This window comes from Carya illinoinensis, chromosome 11, assembly GCF_018687715.1.
Source record: "Carya illinoinensis cultivar Pawnee chromosome 11, C.illinoinensisPawnee_v1, whole genome shotgun sequence".
NCBI classification, from domain to species: domain Eukaryota; kingdom Viridiplantae; phylum Streptophyta; class Magnoliopsida; order Fagales; family Juglandaceae; genus Carya; species Carya illinoinensis.
Genome location: NC_056762.1, coordinates 34,259,350 through 34,278,255, shown reverse-complemented (window position 1 = coordinate 34,278,255; position 18,906 = coordinate 34,259,350). Strand labels below are relative to the sequence as shown.

Below are 18,906 nucleotides of genomic sequence, written 5' to 3'. Positions count from 1 at the left end.
CTAAATAAAGATGGGAAAAGTATATAATTAATGAGTTATAATTAGAGTTTGAGGTTGATCATGATTTGATATAGGCTTAGGTGAAACACTTCAATCCATGCATAGCTTGCATGAATCTGACCTCTCATCCAAGCCGAAGATGCCAAAAGAGAGTACTCATTTCTTCTTCATTCTTCATTCTTCTACGGGACTGATCTTGCGCTTCTTAAACATGCATGCTTCATTAAAAACAAGCATTAATTAAGGCGTTTATTGTGTCTCTCAATATCACAGTTCTTCCAAATAGTTCCATGGTTACATTGTTGGTCAAACTATGAAGTTAGGATATATATATATATATATATATATACTAGGTGAGAGTATAGTGCAAAGCACGTTTATCTAATTTTATGAAATGATTATTTGTAAAAAATAATATATATTTTATAAAAATTATTGATGTCACTTAATAATTTAAGGCATATTGGAGAAAATAAAAAAATTAGTTCAAAGTATCATATAATCCAATACATGTTTATAACATCTATAATTTTAGCAAAGATGTATACGAAAAATTTAATAAAAGTCTAATATAAACGGTAGTTCAAAATATGTATTGTTTGATATTTGTATTATAATTCATCAATTTATGTCATCCTGTAGACAATCAATAGAGATAACATTGAAATTTTTATTTTGCTGTTGGTTGAGTCAATCAGGGACAACATAAAGTTAAAACATAATCTTTTTATAAAATTTGTGGTATAATATTTTCTAGATATAGCATATATATAAATCATAAAATATATTTTGAAATTGTTGGCCGAATTTACTCTTTCTTGATTAGCTCAAGGATCACGGCCTTTGTCACGTGCCTATCATAGCAAGCTCACGTATGGAATATGACTTAGCGGAAGCTACGTCCTACTACCATGGGAAAAAAAATACTTTGATTAAACGCACTTATATTATATATTATATGAGATTTTTAAATTTGGAATACTCAATAATCTGAGTTAATGAAACGTATAATACACGTATATTATACTTAGGGATTCACGTCTTATGCACCTAATACACGTGTATATGTTAAGGAGAAAGAGAAAAATATAATAACTAATCTTTAATTACTTATTATTATATAAACTATTAAGTATTATAATTATTAAGATTAATAAATCATATAACAATATTGAATGCTATCTCTCTCAATATTTATGTCTTCATTTTATGTGCCAAACCGTTAAAACAAACGGTGTTAACTTTAACGGAAAAACAAGAAAAACCGTTAAAACAAGATTTTCCGTTTCATACACAATTTTTATATATAAAAGATATATAGTACTAGGGAATGCCCCGGATGCATAGTCCCAAGGTGCATATGACATAATAATTTAAATAAATAAATAAGTGAAAAAGTCAATAGCTTATTTCTCTAGGAAAAGAAAACACAAAATTAAAAAAAGGCAAAAAATCGAGATAAAAAAAAAAATATAAACTTCAACAAAGTATAAGTATTGGTCTACATCCATATTAGATTATCTATTTACTCTCTATATAATAATAAAATATTATTAATTTAATAATTTTTTAATTTTTATTTTTATCACATTTTATAGTTCTTCTAATTAAAATATTAATAATAATTATATTCTAATTAAATTAATAATTAATATTATATATTGAGTGTTTTAAGTATTTTATTAGTTAAATTTACTTAAAATTGAATTTTACAATGAGAATGCTCTAAAGCGTTTTTGTTCTAAAGAGTAAAATCATTTTAATTTTTTATTTAAAAAATTGAAATAAAAGGAAAGGAAAATGAGTCCACTGTCAAAACAAAAATGACATGAAAAAAAGACGTCAATTCATGTACATCGCGGGGCTATTAAGGGCTTTTTAATAAAACATGATCCTTTATTAAATTCTTCAAATGAGCTTCACATCAAATAGTCAAGAGTTTTAAGGGCCTTTTGATAAAATAGGACTTAACGGACGTAATGAAAAAATAATAAAAATTACTATTATAATAGAATAGATATATATAAGATTTATATATATAAATAAATAATAAAAAGTCCGTTAAAATAGGATTTAATGGATTTGTTATAATAGAATAGATATATATATAACATTTGAACGAGATTTCACCCGGCCTTTCTGAGTTGATCCTTAACTATTCAATTTGTCGTTCACTATATTTCAGGACCATTAATGCTGAAATAATTGGATCTTTTTCTCTCCCCAAAATCCAGTTTAGAAGCAGAGACACACACACACACGTGTATATATATATATAGGTCACGGATGCATCTCCTCCTATTTGTCATTCTTTGCCATTATGAGTTGGTTTTGTGTGAAAGGGAGAAATATATCTCTCTTATTACAATAGCTTTAGATTCATGATTAAGATTTCCATATTTGTCAAACCTCGAGACTGATCAGGTTCTGAGATTAACCCAAAGTACTACATACAAATGATTTTCGACCCAAACTTTATTTATCTCTTCATTCTTTTTCATGAATGTGTTCATGATTACAATTTAAGCACTCGTTATATGGCCAAGTACTACTTTTAGGGAAGAAAATTTTCATGCCATCCACAGCTATATAGTATATACATACATCTATATATATATATATATATATAAATGACAAACCCTTCAAAATAGATTCGATCACTTGCATCTCAAATCTCTCTTGATCAGCGACACCATTCTCACAAAAGATTAAGGGCCGTAAATAACGCGCGAGCCTCGAGTTTGTCAAGGTTTATTGCCTCATCCTTTCCCACCAGGGCCGCCTTTCTTCGGTTCATGTGCAGGATTGGCAATTGGGTCTTGATAATCCAAGTTATTCCACAGTGCATCAACTCGGATGAGCTTTCTCGCCTTCATTTGGATCATTGCCTGAAAAGTATGGCATCCATCAGGTGATTATTTTAAGAAAACTCGTATATAAAGAGCAGAGGTATATGCACTTCCATGCCTGCAGCTAAGCTTACCTCCAGGCTTGAGTATGTACTCTTTTTCATACCATTTCTGAGGCCATGATCAGCACTGCGCCCTACAAGGAAAAAAACATGATGATCTATATATGTTAACCCCAGCTCTATTTTTTTTTTTTTTTTTTTTTTTTGGAGTTATTTTATGTTGTGAAACCTACTTACCTGAAGATGAGGAAGCCAGGAGCAGGAGAAGGATGAGGCTAAAGGCCTTGATCCAAGAAAGCATTGCTAGCTAGCTGATTTCCCTTTTGCCGTTGATCAAGTTGCGATGTAGGTTTGAGGGTGGATTCAAGTATATATGGACGTTTATATTCTCAGTGGGAGAGAATGCAGCCAAAAGAGCCTGTCATGATGAACTTCCCCTAAAGCTTTGTGGAAAATTGTAAAAAATGCAACACCCGTTGTCCACAAACTCAGAGTCAACTGCACTCAATTATATATGTGGTATCAAAAGTTCAGCCTCTTCTTTTATCTGCAGAAGCAACAGTACTCATGTGATCGTGGGATAATTTTGTTCACACCTTTTAGAATTCAATCCCTCCCCCTTTGATCGATATCTATCTTCTTTCTCAGTCTCCTTTGCAATTTCCATGGGCCAGCAGTTTCTTTCTCTTGTTAGGTAGCCTTCAATTTAAAGTCTCCATGCACTCACGTCCTACTCAATATATATATATATAGTGCACCTTGAGATCATCATATACAGTGCAAAACACCCAAGTATATCAACATGAACAATCGAGAGGCAAACATAAATTATTATTCTGCAAATGAAATCATTATGAATGCACGCACTCACTTGTGAAATCTGGGAATAGAACATGATCACAGATATTAAATTAAATTAAAACACCTTCCAGCTGGATCAGGAATGTCTGTACGTGGATAATGTTAGTGTTGTTGTACAGCTAATTAGTTCAGGAGATCAATTGAATGATGAAGATTCCGTTCCAATGCTTATACAACTTGAGGTTGTCGGCAGACAAAATAAGTAAGGCCTACTAATTCCCATATAAATATATATATATACACACACACTCACACATAAATAGGGCTGTCAAAAGGAAGAATCAAGCTCTCAGGGCGCCGTAGTTATTGATCAGAAACATACTGAAAAGTTGTTTTGAGTTCTGATTATATTAATCTTATAGATAGTACTTGTGTTTCTTTCAATATTATAATTTCTGATACTTTGGTACTTTCCGGGCCTCTAATAAGAACTCATTGTTGTCATTTTCGCTTAAAGGCTCTGGTTTCTTTAGTGTGTATATATATATATATATCTATACATTCTCAAGGGATTAAATAACACTGAGATCGAAGATCAGGTGCATGAAAGAAGAAAGAAAGAAAAAAAAGTGAACGAAAACGTCTTGTCAGTATGTAAATAATTGTATCATGTACTACTAATTAGCATGAACACACTACAATTACTTCATGCTGACATAATGAAGACGACGAAAATTTCTTTATTTTGTTATAGAATTTCAAAAAAATAATAATATATATTCGTAAGTTATGATGCATATATGCATGCATGCATGCTTCTTTCCTTTGGCTCCCTACCTAGCTAGCTAGCTCAATATAGAATTTCATTGTGTTGGTAGAGAACTACAGAAATGAGATGATCATGACAGGAATGGCTTCCTAGTTCCTCCCCTAAAGACGTACGGAGGGCATCCCAAATTTGCTGAAAAACTGCATGCAGTTCCTTTCATTCATGAGTACTAAGCTTCTAGTGCCTAATTCTTGTGATAGAATTAAGTAGATACATGAAAGGAAGCATATATATATATATATATATATCTTAGTGGTAGGCACTTTCCAAATAAACAGAACTGCTACCTAGTGGGGCAGGTTTGTTTCACATAATTTTATATAAATTATTCATCAAACAAACTCATGCAAGTGTCTCACATTTATTATTAATCAGTACTTGGAGCAGAGGCAATTAGCTAGAATTAATTATAGAAGCAACGCCCACCTTCTTGATCCTGAGATTTCTTTGGTCTGCATTAACAGAGATATTATTCCATGCAAAGCAATTCACTAGGCGGATTGCTCCAACAGGTAATGCTCTTCTCGTACGTGATCATGGCTATTTTCTTGATCATCTATGAACCACGAAAGCAATGTATATGAATTCAGACCATTCACTGTATACCATTACCCGATTTCATTATTTGTCTTTTCTTTACACGATATCCATTCCTCACACTTCTGATCTTTCTAGTAAAAAGGAAAAGAAACAGATAGAATCTGCTGACCTTGAGACTGCATATCAATGAAGGGTACGTACGCGGAAGATAAGAACAGAAGTTCTGACCATTAGGCCGATTCATGGTAGTAGGGAGGTGTGCTTATTATATAATATTAATATAGGTGGGAGAGGGTGAAATAATGACAAGTTTTCATGGTGCATGCACTCCCCATCAAAAATAATTGTGGAATGGAATTATGAGGAATAACCAGTATCCATTACCGAGATCACGGCCACAAAGTCAATTAAACAAACTTTTGTGCATCGAACCTAATATTGACCTTTAAGCAATTGAAAGCAATTTTGAATTTGGATGGAAATAGCTGTCAGTGCCCTTGCATGGCCCAATCTTTTCGTCTTCTGCTTTTGGCTTGTAAGTTTTGCTGGCAATCTTGTCATGCTAATCCTTAGCGATGACATGATCCATGGGACGACCAAGTTTCAATATTCTACCTTCAATTATTGGTCTTATTTCTAACTAGTAGTAGTAATTTATGATAGAGGAGAGATAAAACAATAAAATGAGTCTACAACACTAACTTTAGGGTTAGTTTGGTTGTTGGAATGCACTGAGATGAACTCAATTTAGTCTAATTTTAAGTTAAGTTTAACATCCAAACACACAACTCTCAAACTACTAAACTCATCTCAATTCAAAATTTCCTTACACGTGAAACCCACAACTATTTTCAACTCAACGCCTATTTACAAGTGGGACCCACAACCTTTTCAACTTTTCATACATAGTATTAAACTCATATTAACATCCAAACACATTTAAACTCATCTTAGATAAGCCTCACAAAATTTACTCCACATTCTCAACCGACTACTATTCATAAATAACTATACCCAACTAAACTCAACTCAACATCTAAACGCTGCATTAATGTTGCTTGAAAATTTTAATTAGACGACATTAACCACTTAATCAATATTATAAGATCTATTTGACGTGTCTACCAATTAATCAGGAGGATAAATATGTATACTTTACCATTCATTGATTAGTGCCGCACTTTGAGGGATTGCCACCCCTTCAAAGGGTTAGGTCACACAAAACGGGACACTTCTATTCATAGCTATTCATACCTGAATATGAACTCAGAACACACAAATTGATTAAGATAATCAGACCAGCATGCCTTTTTCTCTCTATGGATTAATTTACGAACAGCTCCATCTACACCTGTTATATGGACAAAAAGAATGAGTACAAAATATGTATGTAATCCAAAAGGATTTATGGCTCCTAAATACCAGAGCAGTATCATTTCTATCAGGGCCTAGTGATAGGTTTTGGCTCTCAAAAGACCAACAGGAATTGGTGGAAGATTATGAGGATGAATTGCCCACTGGTGTGGGTCATGTTACAAGGAAGCAGAATCAATAATGAGCAGTGACAATATATCAGATACCGATAATATTTAAAACACCAAACAATTAGCACATATATGCTACTACCAAAATTCATGAAGCAGGAAACCATCGCAAATGGGGATAACCCACTTTCTTACCTGTTGTTGAATGTATATTCTCATTGCAATTTCTGAGTTTAGTGTAGTTCAACTAATTAGGTGGAAGTGGATCATTCTTGATTGGTTCCTATGACTTTCTAAATAAAATGAGCTCAAAAAGAATAGAATACAATGGAGAAACACAAAATTCCATTCTATAAGTACTTTCCCTTACTAGCAACATTTGTTTTAAGTGGTGAAAGCATGACATTATTGAGAGTAACAAAAGTCACCATCTTCATGCCAAAGTCAAGTAGAAAGAAGCATAAGTTGACAATAAGCCCACCATTTTAAAAAAAACTATGGGAAGGCAATAATGTATCATGATACACTAAAATAGCTCTTTCAGGGGAAAAAAACTAGGAAAAAAATAATTCGAAAAATAAGGCATCACTACACATTTCACACCACTGGATCAAGGCTCATCAAATTATGTATAAGTTATTAACATCAAATGGTGGTAGAAGTATTTTTCTTCTTCGCCTTGATGGTGCAAAGAGATGAATCTTGTTTAAGAATATGCAAAAGTCAGTCCATCTTTCGTAGCATCCAACATGGAAGACAGGTTAATATCGCCTCCCGATCCTAGCTTGGATCGAAAAATATTGGCATCAGACATTTGTCTCACAAAACGAGTAAAACGAACCCAGTTCTGATATTCGAACATGTTTTTGTCCATCCTCGTGAAGTTAAATGAGAAGGAGGGCTTTTCTAGACCATTTGAATACAACTTTGACATCTTTAGCACCTGTCGAAACGAATCATCATCCAAACCAGCTGCAGAGTTCTCACCTTCTAGGGGTATATCACATACCCTAGCTGCCAAGAGAAGCTGTCTAAGAAAACCTTCTGGGCTACTGTCTGGGTTCATCTGTTTTTCTTCTGTATCTCGCATTTCAAAACATGTGCAACACATAGAAAATCCATACCTACCAAACATGCGAGCGATTGGTAGATATCCATCTCTGGTTAAAGTATTGTAATAGCCAGCTGTTAACTCCGATGGATGGGATTGGGTGCCATAATGCCAATGGATCCCAGCCACTTTTGCTGATGTATTAACTTGAGTACCCCTGAAAATAGTTTCAGCTTCGCTACATATCCTCTCTCCATGCAGCAGCAGCAATCCTGAGTACCATTCAAGAAAAAAATTACCATATGGCGTGTTCCAAGATCCATCACCACTTCTGAAAAACTCAGTGTGTTCAGGATTCTGCATTAGGTTGCCTGCACCTATGGGGCCCCCATTTCCCCATTCACGCATCCCAATCTTTCGTGCACTAGCATTCAGAGATGCAAGCATATACTGGCAAGAGCAATTTGGGAAAAAAAGAAAAGAATCAAATCAATACGACAGTCGATGATATAATCTTAAACATACAATCCGGGTGTCCAATCTTCTCCAGTTACAGATAGAGATTTTATTAATAGGTAAAGTTACAGCTAGACGTTTCAAGAACAAGCTTGTAATTAAAGCTGAACTTTCTGGATACCTTATCATAGCACTGAAATTCTCCAAGTTCACGTGAGCGCCAAGCCCATTGTAGCTTCTGGGAAGGGCATGAAGGGTATCTTAGTTCACCAGCAGGACCCATCCCAACTTGAATTCCCTGCCAAGTGAATAGTCAGTATATTGAGAACCTTTTTGGTTCCATCAGACCTATACGACTATGTCAAGCTTTCATGGTTACAGCTTACAGTTATGATAACCCCAAGAAATGGTCTAAATGTTTCTCTGAAGTTCCTCATAAAATCTGTATATGCCTGAATTGGTGATCGGCCCCGTAAAACAGGAAGAATGTCACAACCAAGGGATATATATTCCATGTTTCTTCTTCCAAATCTGTCAGAATATGCTAAATCGGGATCTTTGTCAATCTCTTCAAGTACCCATCGAGGAAGGGGAATCCTTTAATATAAGGACATGTTTCAGAGTTAGCGGCCATAGATAACAGCATTTGAAGAAATAGATCGAGAACAACGCCGCCAAAAATTTAAATCATATCAACCAAACACCAGATAAGAGCTGCGAAAAAAATACAAAACAGGAAAATGACTACCAAGGAAGGGTAGTAGTTACTACCCTATTACTACCCATCTACTAGCCAACTTCCTTTTAAGTTTTTTTATTTTTTTATCATTTTTTTAAAGTATTTGTTTAACATCCTTAATCACTAAGAAAAATTAAAAAAATATATAACTTTACTAATAATTACTTCCTTAATCATTAAGTAAAATAAAAAATTAAAAAAAAAAAATCAAATACAAAAATAGTAGTAATAGAGTAGTAACCCTATCATTATTCACTAAGAAATCATCATATTGACACTTACTATCAAATAGGGGTATCAAATCGTGTATTTCAAACTATTTATATAAATGAGTTGAATAGGTCCGAAATTAACCAATTTAACCTGATTAAATTTAGCATAATTTTATATAAATTTTAAAATCACAAAATTTATAAAACTTATAAAGCTAACTAAAAATCCAAAATTACAATCCAAACAATAAAAATATCGAAATTAAAATTTTAACAATTTTACTTTTAGGTATAAAGGTATAATTTTAATTTAACTTTCTTAACGTGTCATAACGGGTTATAACGTGTCATAATAAGTTGACCCGTTATCAACCCATTAAGCAATTGTGTCTTAACGGGTCAACCCGTTTTGACCCAAACTCATTAAGACTAAACTCTAACCCGCTATTATCGCATCATGTTCGTATTGGATTAACAGGTCATGCAACATATTGTCACCCCTACTATCAAACGAAATATCTATAACTCGTGCAACAAGGACTTGAAGACCTCCTCTCACAATGAAGACTGATGACATAAATGATCTCAAAAAGAGAAAAAAAATGCATACTTTCGAGCATGAAATTCTGAACATGCAGAAATTGTCCAAGTACCAAATGAGATAAACCAAACAAGTTCCATTGATGCAATGCCCATAACAAGTGGCAAAATACAACTTCAAGTTTTATGACGAACTTCAAGAAGATGTGGCATTGCACCACCTGGCTTTTTTTTTTTTTTTTATAAGTAAATAAAATATATTAATCAAAGAATAGGCAAAGCCTGATACATTGTTTTATAGTTGTCCGAACTAAGTAGGAGCAATAGATACAAGAAAATCATAAAAATCTACGCCATTAAAGTAGCACCACCTAACTTTTTTTTTTTTTTGATAAGTAAGAGAAAAATATTATTGATCTGAAAGAAATAGGCATAGCCCACGTACACAGGAAGTATACATAGCACACCTAAATACATTCTAAGAGCGATAAATTAAAGAGAGGAAATCATGAACGCTCTCCCCATTTAGTACAATAGCATAAAACCAAAGCATTAAAGTGTGTAGAAAAAAAATTCTTTTAACTCCACCCTAGTGCGTTCCTTGTCCTCAAAGCAGCGTGCATGCCTTTCCAACCAAATACACCACATGATACACAATGGGATCATCTTCCATACAACTGCTACTTGATGACAACCTTGTATCTTCCTCCAACAACCCAACAAATCCATCACCCTCGCAGGCATAACCCAAGCAACTTCAACCCTGTGAAAGATCTCATCCCACAACTCCCTTGTTACTACACAATGCAATAAGAGGTAGTCCACATATTCTCCATTTTTTTTTTTACATAAATAACACCAATCCATAACTACACAACCCCTCTTCCTCAAATTGTCCGTAGTCAAGATCTTCTCAAGAGCGGCGTTTCATACAAAGAAGGCAACTTTGGAAGGCACACATGTCCTCCAAATGTTCTTCCAAGGGAACTTAGGATGATCTTGTCTTGTCAAAATTTGATAGTACCCCCTAACAGTAGATTTCTTGTGGTTATTAGACCTCCACTTCAATTGATCATGCTATGTCACAAGAGGCCCCATGGAGTATAAGAGGCTGAAAAAATCTGCAACAATAGGTACTTCCCAATCGTGGAAATCCCTAATAAAAAGAATATTCCACTTATGAGAATCATTGGAGAGTAGTCGCATATCTGCTACTGAAGCCTCCCTATTAGTAGCAATACGATAGAGAACCGGAAAGACTCTTTCCAAGGCATTGCTCCACACCACACATCCCGCCAAAAACTGATTCGGTTTCCCTCTCCTGCTACAAAACGAATGTGTTTTTCAAAGCAAGACCACCCCCTCCTTATAAACTTCCATAATCTCACTCCATGCCCCCCTCTCACTTCATTGGAGCACCAACCACCCCAAGCAACTCCATGTCTAGCATCGATAACTTCCTTCCACAACAATCCCCCCTCCAAATGATATCTCCATAGCCATTTGCCCAGTAAAACTTAATTAAAAATTCTCAAGTCACACACTCCCAACCCCCCATGAGCCACTGGATCACAAACTGTCTTCCATCTAACTAGGTGGAATTTCTTCTCCTCCCCCAAACCCCCCCATAGAAAAGCCCTAAAAAGTTTTTCAATCTTGTTCCCCACCCTTACCGACAAAGGAAACAAAGATAAAAAATATGTGGGAAGATTAGTAAGAGTGCTCTTAATAAGTGTGAGGCGGCCCCCTTTCACCCGTTTCCAACTAGCCAATCTTTTTTCTATCTTCTCCACCACCCCGTCCCAAATAGCTCTAGCCTTAAAAGTTGCTCCCAACGGGAGACCCAGATACTTCAGAGGCAAGGGAGACACCTTACAATCCAGTAGACTTGCTAAATTGAGTATGTTCGAAACCACACCCACCAGTACCAACTCGAACTTGCCAAGATTCACCTTAAGCCCCGACACTGCTTCAAAGCAAAGTAACAATGCATGTAAAGTTTGAATTTGGCTAATATCTGCTTCACAAAACAATATTGTCTGCAAATAAAAGGTGCGAAAGGATAATCGAGCCACTAGAACCATGACCCACCTGAAAACCAGATATGAGCCCTCCACTCACCGCAGCCTATACCATCTGGCTAAGGGCCTCCATGACTATAATAAACAAGAGAGGAGATAGAGGATCTCTGTAACGCCCCAATTGAAGACCCAAACCATATGGCCTATACTCCAAAAAGACTAGTCAATAATACAATTGGAGCCCCATTGGAACTTTATAAAGAGCAAAAACTTCTCTTTTCCAAGTAATGTGGGATCTCATACACCACCTACCCTCAATCTTATCATGTAGGGGGTATCACAATCCACCCCCCTTAAATTCCCAATGTCCTCGTCGAGCCTGTCTGTTGTAGGTGGCACGGCTCAAGTCCCACATTTCTAGTTGGGATAGGCTCTGATACCATTTGTAACACCCCAATTGAAGGTTCCAATCATATAGCCTATACTCCAAAAGAACTAGCCAATGATACAATTGGAGCCCCATTGGAACTCTATAAAGAGCAAGAACTTCTTTTTCCCAAGCAATGTGGGATCTCATACACCACCTACTCTCAATCTTATCATGTAGGGGTATCACAATCTCCTTGCCGCAAACCCCGAGAACTATCAAAAAAACCAGCAGGTGTACCATTGACTAGAATTGAATACCGGGTGGTAGAAATACAATGACGCATCCAAGCAATCCATCTATCACCAAAACCGCACCTCCTAAGTAGATATAGGAGGAATTCCAAGTTCACATGATCATATGTCTTTTCCATGTCGAGCTTGCAAAGAATCCATGATCCAAACACTCATTTGCAATAAGTACCGAATCAAGAATTTGCCTCACACGAATGAATGCATTCTGAGGCTTGGAAATAATAAGATCCAATACAGGACTTAACCGGTTCGCTAGCACTTTCGAAATAATTTTGTAAATGGCACTAACCAAGCTTATCGGGCGAAAATCCTCTATGATTGAAGCCCCGTGTTTCTTGGGAATGAGAGCAATAAACGTTGCGTTAAGGGATTTTTCAAACTTTTGAAAAGTGTGAAATTCCTTAAAGACCTACATAACATCCTTTTTTACAATGTCCCAACAAGTATAAAAGAAACCCATTGAAAAACCGTCCGATCCTGGCGCTTTATCCTTGGCCATACCAAAGATGACCTTGTAGATCTCATCTTTCCTCAAAAGGTCTCTCCAAGACATGCGTTCTGAGAATCAATAGCCTCAAAGGATAAGCCATCCAACTTTGGCCTCCAATCAACCAGTTCTGTGAGAAGAGACTCATAATAATCCACAATGTGATTTTCTAACTCAAGAGCATAGGATAGCACCTGGGAACCTGAATGTAGAACCTCAATATCGTTAATGCGCCGATGTGAATTGGCCACTTTATGAAAGAACTTTGTACACTTATCTCATTCTTTCAACCAAAGGGCCTTGGATTTTTTAGGCCAAGAAATCTCCTCCGACAACAAGACTCTCTCCAAATTTGCCATAACCATGCCCTTCCTCACACACACCTCCTCCGAGATATCTCCCAATAATTCCCTTCCCTCTAACTCTTGCAATTCCTCCAACAGGTTATTCTTCTGGTTGTCAATGTGGCCATAAACTTCCAAGTTCCACTTCTTCAGGTATAATTTCAAAGCTTTCAACTTACCTACAAGAATAAAACTTGGAGTACCAATGAACTGATACGATGACCACCAAGTGTGCACCATCTCTACAAACCCCTCCACAGCAAGCCACATGTTTTCAAACTTGAAGTACCAGCGTCCACTGTGAATGCCCCCACAATCCAATAAAATAGGAAAATGATCTTAACTGACTCGAGCTAACCGTTTCTGGCATACCTCTGGAAAGTGGACTTCAAAAATCTATCCAATTTTGATCAAACCTGTCCGTTTGACCACGTAAACTCTCCTCCAACCAGTGGGAGATCCATGAGGTCCAAATCAAAAATGAACTCTAAGAACTCCTCCATAGCCCCAGAATTCCAATAATGTCCAAATTGCTCACTAGGAAAACGAGTAATGTTAAAATCACCCCCCATACACCACGGCACCTCCCAAAAAGAAAATAGTCCTACCAACTCCTCCCATAGCCTCCTCCTATCCCTATCCACATTAGGACCATAAATGCCCACAAATGCCCATTCCCACCCGTCAACGACATTTTTAAATAATGACGCTACCATGTATTCCCTGATACATTCCTCACTCACCTCTACTATTCTTTTGTCCCACATCAATAACACTCCACCTGAGGCACCCAGAGAGGCCAAGTAAGTCCAGCCCACGTATGGACACCCTCATAAACTCCACACAATTCTTCTGTCCATGTACCACAACTTTGTTTCTTGCTGACACTCTACATCACCCTTCCACATCCGCAACAATGATTTGATACGAAGGCACTTATTGCAATCATTAAGCCTCCACACATTCCAAGTAATGATTTTAGGTTGCATGTAAACAACTATTGCCCCTCCCTTTCGATCTATCCCTTCCACGGCTCCCTTCCTTCACATCATACTTTATAGAACAAGTTAGCCTTTAAGTTCCCTATCCCGCTTCGCGGCTGACTTCAAATGACTATCTTCAATTGCCACTAGGAGAGCCCTGAACTGTTCTGTGTAACCTCCAGTAGAGATACCAACAATGGCTTGTATTTCCTCCACCTTCTTGAACACCCTAGAAGAGGAACCACTTCCATAAACAGGACTAGGAGGAAGAGTACATAAAGGGGTTATCACAGCCCCATCCCCACCGGAAAAGTCACTATCAGTCAAAGCAAATTGCATATTCAAGGTAGAATCTAAAACTGAGAAACCAGATTCACCTCTAGGTGCCAAAATATGTTCAGATACCCTACTGCCATCCCTCAAACACTTCCCCTCAACTCCACCCAGTTCACGGACTAAAAGCCCATCCCCCACACTTTTCCCCTCAAAACCACCTAGATCAAGGCTTACAGGATCTATCGGCAACCCTGAGAGCAAAGGGCTCCCCTCTGACGAATCAGATGGCCCAGAGGGGATGGCAGTGACTTCATCCACCTCCAACGACATTTTCTGTGCTATCACTGTCAACAGAGAACTCGCCGGCGACAAGTCGACCCTACCTAGACTCGGTTCTAAACCTCTGGGCTCTTCAGGCACACTGTAAGACGTCCCAGAACTCACCGACGAAGCTACCTCTTTCGGAAAAATCCTCTCACCCAACTCCAGCAGTGTCGAATGAGTCCCACTCAGATCTGACCCGCTAAACCCACTCGGATCTAAACCACTAGCCTTCACTGCCACACCATCCTCCATCCCATAGCTCACCGGTGGCACCATCTCCTTCGCCGGTGACCCCTAACCCATCGCCAACAGTGGACGCTAAGGCCCACTCAACGATGAAGGGTCATCGGTGCACGAAACAAAGTTTCGAAGTCTCAACTCCGCATGGGCTTGTTGAGATTGGGCCTATTTGACAGTCTGGGCCTCTTGATCGAACGGCTGGGCCTCTTGCTCCCTTTAGGCCCATCAAAAGCCAGGCCCTTCCCTTTTTGAATTAACACCTGACGGGCCAGCCCACTACACAGGCCTTCTAACTGACCCAGAAAAGCATCACTCCTCCCACCCTCCTCAACGCATCATTTTAATAGAGCCAAATTAGACTATAACGAGCTCACTTGCTTCTCCATCTCTGCAACTGCTTGTAGCAGTGTTTCCATTTTTTGCCCTGACACACCCCTGCCATCCTCTCCACAAAACTGATCTTTTCCCACAAAAGAAAGATCTCCTGCCATCTCTGCATTTTTTGGAGCTCAAGACATCACCTCCTTGTACAATAGAGGTAGGTAACCCTGCGACGGAGGAAGCGATGGCCCTGCTTGTCTTCCTCTGTTTTTCCCCTCGAACCAAAGGTTGTTGCCGATAGCTCCTACGGCAATTCCCCAAAGTTCTTCCAACCTACCCCATTTCTCCCTTATGGTATCACTATCAAACCACGACGCTTTGCTTGACCAAACTCTGATAAGGAGAAAAATCTCCCAAAGGCATTACGCTGCCTCTGCACCACCAAAACCTGAGGCCCATTTCTTCACGTTCTGACAAACTTTGAAGGCCCCCCCGTCAGTTATACCTTCCCTAACCATGGTACCCACCCACCCCAGAGATACTTGATCAACAGAGACGTAGTTCACTGCTCAACAACTACTCTCTGTGCATCTCCAGCACCTCTCATTAACCTTCTTAAACTCGAAGCACTTCTGGTCTATAATAACGTTCCTAGTCCGCCCCATCATTAAAACAACTAATTCTAAATCAAAAACACCAACCGGACTTACGACAACAGAACACCAACCATCGTTAACATGACTTTAGCACCTTCTGAACTTCACCTTGTTTTTTCTCAAGTGTACAGAGAGAAAACCTGCACCACCTGACTTGACCACTAGGCAACACATTTTAGGTTATTAAATTCATAAAATGGCCCATAACTCTCCAGTTATGCAAAGCAATCCATAGTCCTTATGGTCCTTAACTGCACTGTTTCATTACATTAACATCTCAAGGCATCATTCTAGCTATTATAGTTTTAAAAAACGGTGATATCAATATAGTCATTCCTTGCATTACAGCCATCAACAAGGACGAGGAGAAGATCAAACAGCACGAGGGTTTTAGAATATGAAAAGCATATTTCAAATTTGCCACCTGATCTCCAAACAAAACGAGACCTGAAGCTTCAAAGCCACTCTGTCTTGCGGCTTTAAAGTAGACAGCCAAGGTTTATTATTCGAAGCAACATCTGAAATCTTTAATTCATTAAGAGCATTAAGAGTCTTTAATTCATTAATATCACACTAAGTTATGAGAATGAGACCGCAAATTTTGAATCATTTAACTGAAAACTGGTAAGAATTTAAGAATTCGATACAGCGAAAATTAAAAATCCGATTCTGCCAAAAATTTTGTAAACTAATCCGTGCAAAGAATATCACTATCTTCAACAGCAATAAACTAAGCCACAGATTGAAAATTGGAAAAGACTATAAATTAAAAATAAGCATAAAAATCAACCAAAAATGAAACGAAACCGACCAGTAAGGATCGCCGGGGCCAGTACCGCACTCATGAAAAGCCATGACAGCCCGAACCTTCAGACCGGACCGCCTTGCGAGCGCCACGAGCTCCAAGTACCCTTGCCAATCGTAAACCCTAGGTTCTTCCCTTTCCACCAGGCCCCACCAGACCTCCATGACCACGCCCTCAACTCCAGCCGCCACGACCGCCCGAAAAGATTGCGTCATGGCCTTGGGCCTTCGTAACTTCCCGGCGGGGCCAACCGCGTCCACGGGGAGCGTGACGAACACCGGCGATCCTCGCCTCTGACGCTGCGGGGAAAACTTGTGGTAGAGCTCATACTGGTGGAGGTCCCCGTTGTCAGGAGAAACGGAGCCTCCGGGACCGGAGGGCTTGGACGAGTTGAGACGGGAAGAGACGGTAAGTCGAGTAGCTAGCGGGTGGGGTTGGACCACCCGGTGAGCAAAGGAAACGGAGGGGAAGTGAGAAAAACGAGGGGATTTAGAACGAGCGCAGCAGAAGGAGGCCGAGAAACTTGGCGTAGAGGGAGATGCGATCGCCATTGATGGAACTTCACGGTCTTAAAAGTAAATATAGCTATTTGCAGAGCTGCGTTTGAGAGTGAGACACGAGTTAAGGTCACTTTCCGAAGAGGTCACCGCTCTCCACTGTCCAGAATCCAGATAGTCTATAATTTTATTTTATTTTTTCCCTTAAATGCTAAATAGTAAATTTATATTTTTCGTAATTATAAAATATATTTAGATAAAAATTAATTAGAAATGGCATATTATATGGTTCACACATTATAAAAATATAAATAATAAATAGAGATTAGTAGTAATTAATTGATTAAACATAATGAAAGGTTGGATGTCCAAATAATTACAACGACTCACAAAGTTAATCACCAATACAACAGTATATTTTATTTATTTTTTATTTATGTATTTTTCTTAACATTTTAAAGATCAACTAACGGTCAAACCTGGCATTAACTTTTGGAGCACAATCTTTAAAGAGTAGGTATAGCCTGCCCTTTGTTAAGAAGTAAATATTACTAAAAAAATAATTTTTTTTCATATTTTTTTAATATAAAATCAATTTCTTTTACGAAACAATGTTTTAAATTTTGTATTGTATTGGTTGGTATTTCTTGTACTGAAATAATGACCAATATAAATAATTATATATTTTATATTGGGTCAAATTTTGGCTATATTGGCTTGTTTTGGTATACTTCTCGTATAGGTATAGGTCGAAATTAGTAGATTTTTATAATTAATATAAATATTCTATTTTTTCATTATTTTTACTCAAATTCTTAAAATTATTTTCTTAACTTAAAAATATCATTAAATTTTATAAATATGTGCTTTAATTTTTTAAGACTTGTATTGATATTATTTTGAAATATACTCTATACATATATGATTAATTTATTATATATAGACTATCCCAAAACGGTACCGGTATCAAAATATTTCGTTACAGTATTTTAACTGAAATGGCCACGAAACAGTATTCAAAACATTGGTGCAAAATGTATCTTTTTAAAATTTATACAAATCATTTATTCTTACATTTCTTCTTACAATATTAGCATGTCGAACATTTAGCGTTTTAAATGCTCAATTAAAAATATAGGAAACAACAACAAATTTAATATCTAATACATATTATTCTAATGTCATGTTAAGTTGTGAGATGTTAATTATATTTCATGTCTCTATCTTTTAGCTTTGTTTGGATGTTAAGATAATCTCAAATTATCTGAATTGATATATAATTAGTAATATTTTATAAATTTCATTTAAATGTATTTAAATATAAATAGATTAAAATATATGTTTAAATATATGTAATACGTTGATATAAATTAAACTTTTATATAAAAAGTTAAAAAAATAATAAATCTCATTAATAATTAAATTGAGATGAGTTGAGATAAATTGAATTCAACAACCAAACACAGCCAATATAAATAATAAATCATTCTACTCATCATCCATACACCACACATTACGCTTGATTTTATTTTTTTTACAAAATTTTTAAAAAAAAAACTCATTTTTCATACACTATAAGAAAAAAAATTTAAAAAAAAAAAGATATGTGGAATTGGAAGTGTTAAAAAAGTTTTACTAGGTACAAGTAAATTTATGCATCAATTCCTGCACCGATAATTTTTTTATTTAAAATATATATATAATTTTA

At 36.8% G+C, this 18,906-nt stretch overlaps 1 protein-coding gene across 5 annotated transcripts; it reads right to left on the bottom strand.

Annotated features, from left to right (window-relative positions):
• Positions 1 to 2,447: 2,447 nt before the first annotated feature.
• On the bottom strand, positions 2,448 to 17,364 carry LOC122280919 (beta-amylase 3, chloroplastic-like). 5 transcript variants are annotated; one of them, XR_006230089.1, is made up of 5 exons: positions 16,708 to 16,844; positions 3,508 to 6,432; positions 3,149 to 3,409; positions 2,984 to 3,045; positions 2,448 to 2,888 (listed from the first exon to the last, which is right to left on the bottom strand). XR_006230089.1 is itself a non-coding variant. In XM_043092052.1 (4 exons), exons 1-4 carry the CDS (start codon positions 17,250 to 17,252, stop codon positions 7,272 to 7,274), a joined length of 1,668 nt encoding a protein of 555 aa, XP_042947986.1. In that variant the 5' UTR covers positions 17,253 to 17,364; the 3' UTR covers positions 7,015 to 7,271. The 5 variants fall into 5 exon arrangements, 1 of the variants encoding a protein (XP_042947986.1); XR_006230088.1 differs by having other exon boundaries at positions 3,149 to 3,641; positions 4,968 to 6,432; XR_006230090.1 differs by having other exon boundaries at positions 3,149 to 5,097; positions 5,251 to 6,432.
• Between the last annotated feature and the right edge of the window lie 1,542 nt (positions 17,365 to 18,906).

Coding starts and splice junctions, on each gene's coding strand:
- LOC122280919 (XM_043092052.1), bottom strand. CDS start 17,252: ATGGCGATCGCATCTCCCTCTACGCCAAGTTTCTCGGCCTCCTTCTGC. Junction 8,371..8,458: donor TTCTTGGGGTTATCATAACT/GTAAGCTGTAAC, acceptor TTCACTTGGCAG/GGAATTCAAGTTGGGATGGG. Junction 8,067..8,253: donor AATTTCAGTGCTATGATAAG/GTATCCAGAAAG, acceptor TGCTCTTGCCAG/TATATGCTTGCATCTCTGAA.